The sequence below is a fragment of the Corticium candelabrum genome, chromosome 5 (assembly GCF_963422355.1).
Source record: "Corticium candelabrum chromosome 5, ooCorCand1.1, whole genome shotgun sequence".
Lineage (NCBI taxonomy): Eukaryota > Metazoa > Porifera > Homoscleromorpha > Homosclerophorida > Plakinidae > Corticium > Corticium candelabrum.
The window spans coordinates 2,163,625-2,175,912 of NC_085089.1; the positions used below are offsets into that span (position 1 = coordinate 2,163,625).

The window sequence follows — 12,288 nt, forward strand, 5'->3', positions numbered from 1 at the left end:
CATGAATACGTTTTCTATTTGTATACTCTACATAGACAGCTGCAGCAATAGCACATAATGCCTGCAAACGATGCTATTTCATTTACAAGAAAGTTAGTATATTATATCTAATTGTGACGCGTCAAACCTAAAACTAGCCTGGCAGGAGATTACAGTGTCAACACACTGTATGTATTAAATCCTTTTCAATACCAAGTTATAAATATGTCATGCAAAGAAGATAATGTCACTTAGTCACCGTCCTCTTTATTGTCTTCAGCAGCAGCTTCAGGTGTAGGTGGATTGTCTTCTTCAGATTTCTCAGCATTAGACTTTCCAGACTGTTCTTCATCTTCACTCTGTCCTGATTCAGACGGTGTGGCAACTGCTTCTTCTTCATCCTCTTGATCTTGTTGTTCTTGTTCAGAACCACTAAATACAACAAAATGTCTTACTCCTTCCCTCCTTGCCTTCCTCCCTCATCCTTCCCTCCATCTCTCTCCCTGACCCTTGTTCAATCACTCACTCATTTTAAGTTCAATTTTTGTAAGTAATAGTTGTAACCACAAAGACAAGCAATGCAAATTCCATAATGACAAAGCCGAATCACCACAGATTACCAAGAGAACACAAATGTAGTGTATTTCCTTATAATAGTGCTGCCACTGCTTACAACAGTCTGATGTTCTAAAATGTATGGTACTAATAGATGATTCCAAACAGCCCTCAGTGTTCTGCCCAGGATTTTCGGAGTGGTAGTCGAGTATCCCCTACATTAAGGAGTGTGGTATATTTCTGACAAGAAAGCGCAAACAGAATGTATCGCACTGTTGATGGTCTAAGATCTGAAAAGCAGACTGAGAAAGCTGCAACTTCTGTCAACAGTCGAGGAACTTATGTTGCCCAGTCTCACGTCTACACTATGGCATGGTTGACATCTGCCATGCATCCAATGGAGCAAAACACTAGCTAAAATTTCAGCGGTGGTCGGAACATGTGGAGTAATGGTCGGTGTTTGTCAAGTGATGGTTGGGCCCGACCATGCACCTCCGACCATCCCTGATATACATCCTTATACATGGCAGACATGCCTTGATCGGGGACCCGGGAAAGCATCTCATCAAAACCAAACCGTGCATTACCATTGGAATGTAGAAGTCTGGCTGCATGCATGGTTTCATGGCAATCAGCCTAGTAGCACATTTGACATTATCGATTACACAAACCCCTGCTTTTCATTTAGTAGATTACAACTAGGTATTACTACCATAGATTGGCATTGCCTATCGCATAAAATTAAACATAACAGATATCGTAAAGCAACTACAAAAATGAATATTCTGACAGTACCTTTCATTAGCAATAACAAGCTTCTCTGCGTGATCTTCATCAGAGCTTTCATCAGAAGTTGACAATTCAGGTTTAGAAACAACACGTTTCCCTCCCTTCTTTGAACGCTTTCCTTGAGGCTTCTTTGTTCTAAAACAACAAGTTGGTCTGCAAATCACAAACAACTACAGCAAACGACAAACTGTTCAGATGAACGTCGCTTCTTTGCCTGGCCACCATCCTCACTCTTTGACTGACGTTTTCTTGAACTGTAAGTATAGTTCCTTCATAAACCATACAGACAAACAAGGCTTAAATACCGTTTCTTTGGTTTAGGTGCTTCTTGAGAAACTTCATCCCCACTACTGCTACTTTCAACCATATCAGTAGTCTTTGATGATTTTCCTCGTTTCTTTTTGGGTGCAGAATCGTCTTCATCTCCACTGTAAATCTCACCCGTCTGCTTTGATTTCTGATAAAATAGACAAAAAATAAGGACAAGACAAACTAAAGAAAGTGATCAGACATCAACAATGTGTCTCACCTTGCCCGCTTTCCTTGGCTGTGGCTCTTCATGAAATTCTAGCAACCGCCTTGTCCTTTCAACAAACTGCTGGCGTTGCTCCTCTTTGGACTGAGCTTCCTCCATCTTTAGACGTGCTTTTTCAGCCTACAAAACGACAGATTCACTTAAACTACAAACGAAATTACAGCTATGTGGCATAGACAGATTCATGAAATTGCAACAATAAAGATAGAAAGTATTAAATCTAACTGAAAAGACAAAGTATGAACATCATCCAGAGACAAAGACGCAACAGCGCCACAATTCAAATGACCTCTTCTTCCAAGTGTTTGCGTTTCAGAATCTCACGTTCTTCTTCCTGCTTGAGACGCCAAGCTCGCTCCTCTTCATCCTGTTTCCGAGCTCGAGCAACACGATGCTGAGCCTGGCTCAGCAAGTCGGCACAAATTCTAACCACACGCCATCAAACAAGTGAAGAAATCACAGGCAGGCGAGACATCTAACTTTGCTTCAGCATGAGCATGTTGCAGTTCAAATTTCGTCTTATCACCATGTTTACTCAAATGAGCAAAGTACCTAAACATCACATCACATACTACAGTAAATGCAACTAAAAAATAAGTTCATTTACTTTTGAGCTGTTTCAAGTTCCTTGACGGCACCTGTCACTTCTTTCAGACCACACTTCATTTCCTTCAACATGGACATAGCATATCGCTGCATAACCAATGCCAAGTTGAACAACAAGATGTGATCATGAGGTGCTATGTGCCTTGCCTAATAAAACTGCAACTAACACAACTTACACTCACAACAAAATGTAAAGCAATATACCTTTACCAGCACATTTCTGCACTGGGATAGCTTGCCCGCCTTACTGTATGCTCTTGCTAAGTACAACATTACTTCCGTGTTATGCCAGTTGAAGAATTTGATGAGTGCGTTTTCATACTAAATAAAATGAAACGATATTAGCTGCCAAATCAACATGTGAATGACGGTCAAGCGTGCAACAACCATTTGAATGGCACTTGTGTATTGGTACTGCTCCACATAGAGATGAGCTAAATTGAGCCAAACATCAGGTACCTCGGCAGTGGCTTCACGAACCTGAAAAAACATATTCACAACACAACATGAATATAGTGTAATCAATCAAGCTACACAATTAGTTATGTCCTGTTTAACCGTGAAAGCATAACAAATAATTAAAGCAAGAAATTTCACATTATATTACATAGTAACAATTTTCAATTCAGAAGAGCAGCTTGCAACCATTGATTGACACAACCAAACATTTTGGCATAGGTAATTAATAACAGCATGCCAGTGTAATCCAATGGCATGGCAGCACTCAACTGCTTTTGCTTTCTGTCTAGCTATAGCAAATGAATGTGCTGATTATCCATTATCTGCAGAAACAATACAATAAGTCAACTATACCACACTGCTATCTCAAGCAGTTGAATAAATGGTTTCTGAATGTAAAATCAAACTAGTTATGTGCAAATTGACTATACTGGTTCAACTCTGTCACTCCAACAATCAAAATCAAAAAATACATTAGAAACATCTACACTGTAAATCACCACACAACTATACTGTTGGTACGCAAAGTGTTGTACAGCTTCATTTGGTTTCACTTTTCATTCAATCTGTACTTGCTGCAAAGTTTGAAGTCTTTGGGAATCACACACAAATCATATCCATGACATACACCTAAACGAGTTTTCGATGAAGACACACGAAAGTGCTAAACCCTAGGCATAGATCGTCTGCATTCCAGTCCATATGTAGGCCATGCCCTCAGCAACCCTTTTTGCTTGTGGAGTCGTTATTGTTGTGCAGACCCAACCCAAAGTCACAAGACATGGTAGTTAGATATGTCAAAATGTACTGTGTGTGTGATAGTCCATTTCTTTTTTGTTATAGTGCTGATTTCTGCAAATACGTGACTGGATCTAGTGAGAGTCACACACGAATCAAATCCATCATATATGTGTGTATATATATATATATATATATATATATATATATATATATATATATATTACTAAAGTGAAAACAATCAGTACTTTGTAATATATAAACAAATGAATAAAATAACTATCCATAAATAAATTTGCATTTTATTGAACCCCAAACCAACATATTTTATAACATTTAGATGTAAGTACCTGAGCTGTAATGTCTCTGGCTTCTTGTGTATAACCCTTCTGTGCAAGAACTGCTCCAATCCCATTGGCAGCAAAAAGATTCTTAGGATCTGCCCTCAACACCTGCTTGTAGAGACTGAAAGCTCGATCTTGGTGCCGTTTCTCCTTTTCTTTATCCGGAATCGGATGATGCAATGTCTGGAGCCAAATATTACCGAGTGCAAGAAGAGCATACGGGTCATGGCTTGTTCCCAGTTGTTTCAGAATACGTTCGAATTTCTTCTGTGCAGGTCCCCATTCCTGCTTCACCATATGGAGGTTGCCAATCAGAGTCCAAGCATCAGGATGATCCTAGCAGCACTCATTTCAGCATAAACAAACAAACAAACAAACAAACAAACAAACAAACAAATATCTGGAATACACCTACAGATAACAATACAATCAACAACTCCTGTCTGTAAAGCCTGGTTCACAATATGAAGCTGATGCTGACGTTGATGACATGACAACAATGACAGTAATGCTGATGCTAATGTTGATACTGACGCTGAAATAGAAATAAATCCTACTCCAATGTCAGTGTCAACGTCACCATCAAAGGATTCTGCCTCAGTCGAGACAGTTTCTTTAAAGTTAGCTGAGCATCAGCATCATCTTGTGAACTGAGCTTAATTAAGTAATTATGTGTTTTATAGCATAAGCCACATCTCTGATTCTGTGACATTATCTTGATCCAACCATCAAGCAATCTTTTAATCTCCCCTTAATCTTGTCTGCTTAGTGATCACAAACTTTGCAAGGAAAACTTAAACCATTTAAAATACCGTAATCGCCCGTAATAACGCCCATACCGAAATAATGCCCCTGTGCGACAGGTCAGAACAGTCAGCCCGAAAAAAACGCCCATGTCCAAGTATAAGCCCATGCCCAAGTATAAGCCCAGGATACGAATGTGCAGACAAAACAAAATGGGGTCAGCATAACATTCGTCTCCGTCTGTGTGTGTTTGATGAGGTAGTGTCAGTGTTGAGTGAAAGTGCTAACCGCTAGACTCATGTCTTCGATGCAATTACCGACCCAGATGCTTTTGACCAGCTTCAGGCTGACCACTCTGGTTTGCATGTGTATACATACAGTGTTTAGTTTCTGCGTGTATGCTGACGCTGTAAGGATACCAGTACCTTTGATCTTGCAAACGGATAATCACAAGCATTTGCCGTATTTCTGTCTTCAAGTATTTAGATGATGACTGGCCAAACGACAGCATTTTGCGACCACGTATATGCCTGGGACCAAAATAACGCCCATGCCCTAGTATACACCCAGAAAAAAATTGTTTCTTTTCTATACGCCCAGGGTGTTATTACAGGCGAATACGGTAATGGTTACAGTTATTTCTCAAAAGGTTTAACTTATTGTCACATAACGTGAGACCACTGCTACAACTACGATGACAATCACACTCATAACTATACCTGGTTGATGTGCAAAGCCTCCTGAAACCAGTCAGATGCTTCAAAAATCTGTTCCTTGTCTCTAGCCATGCAACCAAGTCTCAAGTAGCCTGTAACCAATAACACAACATCTACTACTTCATATCACAAAAAGTACATTTAAACACATAACATACAGTCAACGTAGCTTGGATGTTCTCTTAAAATATTCTTATATAAAAGTTCAGCTTTGTCATATTCATGCAAGGCTTCGTGAAGCCTCGCCATGTTGTATGTAGTTGTTACTGATATTGCACTGTAATAGGCTTCATCTTGTTTCCTCTCTTGTCGTGCTCTCTGAAGAGCCAGTTCATAATGTTCCTTACACTCGTGGTATCTTTCCAATCGAAACAGGCACGAGGCAATATTGTTATGAATTTCAGGTGGGACGTCGACCTTCACTTTGCTTCTTAGAATTTTGACTGTTGTTTGGTATGCATGTAGTGAAGCTGAAATATCAGATTGCTCAAGAACACCAGCCAATTCGATCCAAGCTTCCACATCGTCAGGAAATTGGTCAGCTACCCTTTGTAAGTAACTCTTAAAACAACGAAAATATCAAGAGTGAAACATCTCAACACAATGATAGAAACTGTACCTTAGCTACATCTTTCTTGTGTGGATTCGACGAATTGGCATACAACGAACCAAGGATTTTCACTGTTTCGTAATTGTCTGGCTGAGCTTTCAGCACTTTCTCAAAACACACTGCAGCCTAACATAACGAACTCATATTGAGGCACACACAAATAAGAAAGAAACACTGCACCAACATTTTCATAATCTTTACGAGCAATGTACATCTGACCAAGACCAAACTGAGGCAAGATAAAACTTGATGAAGCAAATTGGGCCGACTGATAATAGTACTGGAACGCTTGGTCAAAGTCACTCTGAGAGTAACAATATCAACAAAGCGTGTGACTCCATCACATATTATGTAAAAAATATAGAAGCACAAACACCTGCACATGAAACGAACGAGCCAACTGATAACAACTTTCGGCTTGCATGTGCTCATTTTCTGTGTTATGAAAAGCATGCATTGCCAAGTGTCTCACTCGTCCATAATCCTAAAGAGTAATCAATCAAGAGTACATATGCTGACACACATTTCAGGGTTAAGCACCTTTTTGAAAAAGAAATGATTGGCAAGGTGGTTGAGCACCATTGGGGAACCTTCATCAATTGAGTAAGCTCTTGATAGTAGCTGTACTCCTGTCTTGATGCTGTCAGCCTCCATTGAACACACAGACGTTACCACACATGTGCACACACACACACACACACATGTGCACACACACACACACACACACACACACACACACACACACACACACACACACACACACCAAAATAAACAAACAAACAAACCTACTTCTTTGCTGTTAAATTTCAGAATAGCCAAACCAACAAGAGCACCAATGTTTCGAGGATCTAGTTGATAAGCACGTTCGAAAGCCATCCTACAGATACATGTACATCAGCAATTAGAGAGAAGACAACCCCTAACATTGTTCATAACCATAACTCACTTTGCCTTCTCAGTGTGTCCCAACCGATCAAAACAGTGACCCATTGCCATCCTAACACCAGCTACAAATCCAATAATCAATCAAAGCTAACATGCAAACTGACATCGAAATGTGAGTAACTCACCAGGACAGTTCCTCGGTCTTTCCCTCAAAGCTTTCTTGTATAAACTCAAAGCCGTTCTATAATCCTTGCGATTAAATGCAATACAAGCTTTGCCTGCAATACAACCAGAAATACACAAAATCCACATCTAAAACACAACAGACAATAAACCTAATCAATCCATACCGAGAATGGCAGGAATACAATCGGACTTCTGAGCATACACGAAGTTAAACTGAGCCTCAGCCTGATCCATTTTATCGCCCTCCAGCAAACAAAAGTATGCCCGTCCAAGCAAATGTTTCTAGTCGGTAGATACATACATACGTATGTACAATCGCTCAAAGACGATTCATTCATTTCATTGTTTTCTCTACCTGGTCATACATGATGATCTTGTCGGCCAATGTGTAAAGGATAGTCGCTTGAGTAAAGTGATCCTTCTTGGCATCTTTGTTCTTTTCCTGTCTTGCCAGTTGGACGTAGTACGCAGCGAGAGTATCGAGTGCCGTCATCTGGTCGTTCTCGTGACCTTGATACTGAACGTCGGCATCTGCAAATAACTAATGTATAAAAGTATATAAACGAGGCCTTGAACGTGTTGGTGCTGACCGCTTCTCGATGCTTCGAGAATTCTCACAAATTCTTCATCTTTTCCTTGCTTGTAGTAATGTTGCTGCAACCGACAAATACACTATTTTGTAAATAAGTGTCACATAACATCATGTCATAGTACGAAATCGGTCACCATGACAGTCTATTTACCTACTAGTGCTCCTATGAAATATATCTGCACAAATAGTCTGTTAAAATATTTCTTAATGTGGATAGTATTTCCTATAAAATGTCAACACAAATATCCTAGCACATTTTTCATATTAAATTTGTGATAGTGCAACTGCTATTAGATCAGCTAATTATAATGAAGAAGCACTACAGTGCAAACCCTCGTGTTCCATGACGTCACATGTTTTACATCATAGCAGAATCCTATGATGTGAGTCATAAATAAGTTTCATTATTGATTTGGTCACGTGTTACGTGGTCGCCTAGCAGGTTGTATGTATGTCACGTGACCAGTATGCCCTACTATACCTAGTGTTTCACACATCGGTAACTACTTGTTAGTGACCCTTACTGCGCACTGGTCGAGCACAAATGCAAACACACGGCTGTGACACACAATGACATGGTAGACTTACCAAGTAAATACAGAAGAAATGTGAAAATCGCGTTTATGAGACTGCCGTCTTCCTCGCGCACACACACACACACACACACACACACACACACACACACACACACACACACACACACACACACACACACGCACACACACACACACACACACGCACACGCACACATACACACACCACACACACACACACACACACACACACACACACACACACACACACACACACACACACACACACACACACACACACACACACACACACACACACACACACACACACACACACACACAATACACTACCTACCGCTAACGTGAGCCAAATGTTGAGAGGTGCGCGTTCATTCTTCAGTATACTCAACACTTCTGTACCATCCGGCAAAGTGTCAAGATCGAGTTCAATAACCTAGCAAGACAGCTAATAGACCGTCTATCCATAAAACTTCTATTCAAATGTTACCTCTTCTTCTCCTCTCAAAGGAATTTCGATTGTTGGGCCTCGTGATTCTCCTTCTGCCATCAGACATCACATTATACGGGAATCTGTCAGATGTCTTTGGAAGACAACTTGCAGGCTGCGGAAACATTCCTCGTTAGGCCTACAGCCACAGCTGGGTAGCCAGTGTATACATGCTTAGTAACGTGATTTTTAACTAAAATGCTAAACGAATAAATTTTACTGTACTGTACAATACAATATCCCACGTGACCAAACGTTTAGAGCGCGCTAGAGAGAAAATGTAAGAAAGTCGGCGTGCATGGTCTGGATACGCGAGACTTTCTGTGTGTACAGTACGATGGAAGATTTGAAACGTCTGGCTTGTGAAGCCATTGACCGACAAGCGTCACGTCTACGGGACGTGAGCAGTGAAATCTGGATGAATCCGGAGCTCGGGTTTGAGGAGCACAGAGCTCATTCTCTACTCACTGACTTGTTGGGAGACGCTGGATTTCAAGTAGACAAGAAGTTCACCTTGGAGACGGCGTTTAGAGCTAAATCGGGAACAACGAAACGTCCTAATGTGGCTATAATGTGCGAGTATGATGCGCTGCCTAACATTGGACATGCCTGTGGTCACAATCTCATAGCAGAAGCAGGTCAGCGTTTTGAGAAATGTTTAGAGATTGCCAATACAGTGTCAATTTTTAATTTTAATAGGTAAAGATATATAAAACTTTAAATTAATATCAATTATTATGTTTAAGCGTGGTCACGTGGCAAGCTTAATTGACGTACATGTACCTGTTATCTTTGTATGCACTCAAGCATGCACATTGGTGTCAGTGAGGAGATACCATTGTATAGTCACTCTCATGTGTGCGACCTCTCTGATATGCGACCACCTCCTATTGACAAGATTGGTCATGGACCAGGATACATAACCAATAGGATACTCACGTCGATGAGAGACCGCCTCCGTTTTACGATCAAGTTTGACCGGCTTTTGGAGTGGTCGTAAACAGGATAGACTACTGTAAAGCACTAGACCCCATGGCATACCCTTTGCTAGATCTATAGTATTACTATGTATGTTTAATATGTTAATTAATTAAATATTTGTAGGATAGGTGAACTTGAGTCAACAACTCAACAAATGGAACTAAATCTTCTCGTATTCCAGAAGATGACATACTTGGCTAGTCATTAGTTCTATTAATCTTTCCTCTCTGCAAACAATTCTTGCTTTACCAGACCATTTTCAGTGTCTGTCAGACCAGTGTACAGAGGTCTAATAACAACATACTGCAAATGACTGACTGCATTAGTAAAACATAGAAGTGCTTTCCGTGTTCCTGTTGAATGGAGTGTTGTGCAGGTGACCGCATACAACAAACCATTGTTTCCAAGAATGTCACATGATGTCTGATGCGTGCCAAAAATTTAGGCAAAATTTAAAAAATATTTTGCATTATGCTGTATATACTACACAGAGTGCGTCCAGATAGTAGAACGACCCTCAGATATGAGGGCCAGCTGCGATATAAGCAGAAAACCATTCTAATGAATGAATTTATTTTGACGAGTAAGCAGTCGCAGACCTGCAGCGGCAGTACCACCAGGGTGTGGCGGGACAGTAGATGGTGCTACTGTATCCAAAGAAACCCATAAAGCTCGTTGACAGTGTACTTTGACATGGCGAGTACAGGCCGTAATCAAATAAGCCTGTGCTAACTTGAGGTTATATACGCCTTGTCGCTGATCCATGTATCAAAGTCTATGGTCTTGGATTATTCTCTGTTGTGACGCGATGACAAAGATGACAGGCTTGTTGTCGTGTTTTTTCAGTTGTGCGGTTACAGCAGTGTAGTATTGTGGTGTACTTTATGGCAGGAATGAAGGCCCATCAGTCATTCTCTGGCAACCACTGCATCCTAGTTGCTTGCATGCTTGTTGCAGCTCCTGCCCCAGTATGTACTTGGTAATCTAGGGCGAGAGAGTGGGTCTGATATTGCGCAAGTCTTACTCACTATAAACCATTTCATGCGCAGCTTCTGCATTGTCTATCTGTCCTTAGAGCAAGCGGACATCGACCGGTGTCGTCACTGAAATTATAGTGGACAACCATCATATTATATTCAATGTTTGCAAGCACACCATACTTGTATCAATCTGTTTCTGTAAGCTTGTGGTCAAAGATTTGTAGGTGTTGCTTACAAGCTCTTTACACATTGCGAGCTGAACGTTTTTAGGTCTATTTTATGTGGTTTCTGAATAGTGTTACACAGTATGGAAGGTCAAAAACATAGTGCACAAGCTATGTAGCTAAGCGCTAAATTATGCATTTGGAAATATAGAACATTATTTTGGTACATAGTTTGTGAGTTATTTCTAACAAATTAGTATTGAAAGTTTTTCTTAGTAAATGCATATGGCACATTAGTTTACATTTAGTTTTGAGTATGGTTGGTATTGCATAGGTTGTGCGGCTGGCATTGGTGTGAAAGCTGCTCTAGAATCAAGTGACCAGAGCCTCGGGTGTGTCACCGTTTTTGGTACTCCAGCCGAAGAAGGCGGAAACGGCAAGGTAAAGATGCTGTCAAATGGCTGCTTCAAGGATGCGGATATTGCCATGATGGCCCATCCGTTGAATGCTGATTATCTGAATCGTTACAGTCTTGCTCTTCTCGAACTGGACGTCACGTATAAGGGAAAAGCATCTCATGCTGCTGCGTTTCCCTGGGAAGGAATCAATGCACTTGACGCGGCTGTGATGGCATACACTAACATGTCAATGATGCGACAGCAAATGAAGCCGACATGGAGAGTGCACGGCATCGTAACCAACGGTGGTATCAAACCAAATATCATTCCTGAAGAGTCACAACTACAATACTATATCCGAGCACCGACAGAAGGTGAATTAAAGACCTTAAAATGTATGTCAGAAAAAATCTTTCATTCTGCAGCGAAAGCTACCGGTTGTTCGGTCGAAATTGTAGAAGGAGAGGGGTGTTCCAATGTTCTTGTGAACAGTGTTCTGGCTGATGCATATTGCAAAAACTGTGCAAGTTTGAAGTTTGATTTTAAGCCACCCGTGGCTGGAGGATCGACAGATATGGGCAACATATCGTATGCCATTCCTTCTATTCATCCATACTTTAATGTCGGTACGAGTGCCTCCATACATTCGCAAGAGTTCACCGCAGCAGCTAACACCGACTATGCCCATGAACGAGCAATCAGTGCAGGCAAGGCGATGGCCATGACAGCCATCGAGATTCTGTGTGTTCCCGAATTGCTGCCTAGCATTCGGACCTCATTTGATACTCAAGTAGCCACTGCTATATCATCCTAAAATGGATGATCTTATGTATTTATACAGTGTGTTGATTATATCGATTCTGTACTTCCAAATCAACAGATAACCTGCATTTGCCAATTTGATGTAGAATGCGTTACAATTAATATATTCTAGGTGTGGCATGCTTGTACATCCGCGCATGTTCCATGTCATGCACTACACCGCA

The 12,288-nt window shown here is 40.8% G+C and overlaps 2 protein-coding genes across 2 annotated transcripts; one reads left to right on the forward strand and one right to left on the reverse strand.

The window, feature by feature from the left end:
- Positions 1-157: 157 nt before the first annotated feature.
- Positions 158-8,892, reverse strand: LOC134179537 (RNA polymerase-associated protein CTR9 homolog). The gene is made up of 25 exons (XM_062646459.1): positions 8,780-8,892; positions 8,627-8,725; positions 7,737-7,800; positions 7,502-7,677; positions 7,311-7,428; positions 7,146-7,238; positions 7,022-7,082; positions 6,865-6,952; positions 6,616-6,723; positions 6,452-6,559; positions 6,260-6,379; positions 6,085-6,201; positions 5,624-6,026; positions 5,469-5,557; positions 4,012-4,341; positions 2,852-2,944; positions 2,669-2,785; positions 2,466-2,611; positions 2,339-2,410; positions 2,148-2,283; positions 1,853-1,978; positions 1,629-1,780; positions 1,512-1,577; positions 1,330-1,458; positions 158-411 (listed from the first exon to the last, which is right to left on the reverse strand). The coding sequence occupies exons 1-25, from the start codon at positions 8,837-8,839 to the stop codon at positions 231-233; spliced, it is 3,252 nt and encodes a 1,083-aa protein (XP_062502443.1). The 5' UTR covers positions 8,840-8,892; the 3' UTR covers positions 158-230.
- A 196-nt stretch (positions 8,893-9,088) lies between these two features.
- Positions 9,089-12,238, forward strand: LOC134179538 (xaa-Arg dipeptidase-like). Its single transcript, XM_062646460.1, has 2 exons — positions 9,089-9,417; positions 11,239-12,238. The coding sequence occupies exons 1-2, from the start codon at positions 9,117-9,119 to the stop codon at positions 12,114-12,116; spliced, it is 1,179 nt and encodes a 392-aa protein (XP_062502444.1). The 5' UTR covers positions 9,089-9,116; the 3' UTR covers positions 12,117-12,238.
- Positions 12,239-12,288: the final 50 nt, after the last annotated feature.

Bases quoted from the DNA above. Each gene is read 5' to 3' on its own strand.
- LOC134179537 (XM_062646459.1), bottom strand. From the start codon at position 8,839: ATGGCAGAAGGAGAATCACGAGGCCCAACAATCGAAATTCCTTTGAGA. The intron at 8,726-8,779 runs GTAACATTTGAA...CTGTCTTGCTAG, and splicing joins CTTTGAGAGGAGAAGAAGAG to GTTATTGAACTCGATCTTGA. The intron at 6,027-6,084 runs GTACAGTTTCTA...CGTTGTTTTAAG, and splicing joins ACAAGAAAGATGTAGCTAAG to AGTTACTTACAAAGGGTAGC.
- LOC134179538 (XM_062646460.1), top strand. From the start codon at position 9,117: ATGGAAGATTTGAAACGTCTGGCTTGTGAAGCCATTGACCGACAAGCG. The intron at 9,418-11,238 runs GTCAGCGTTTTG...GGTATTGCATAG, and splicing joins CAATCTCATAGCAGAAGCAG to GTTGTGCGGCTGGCATTGGT.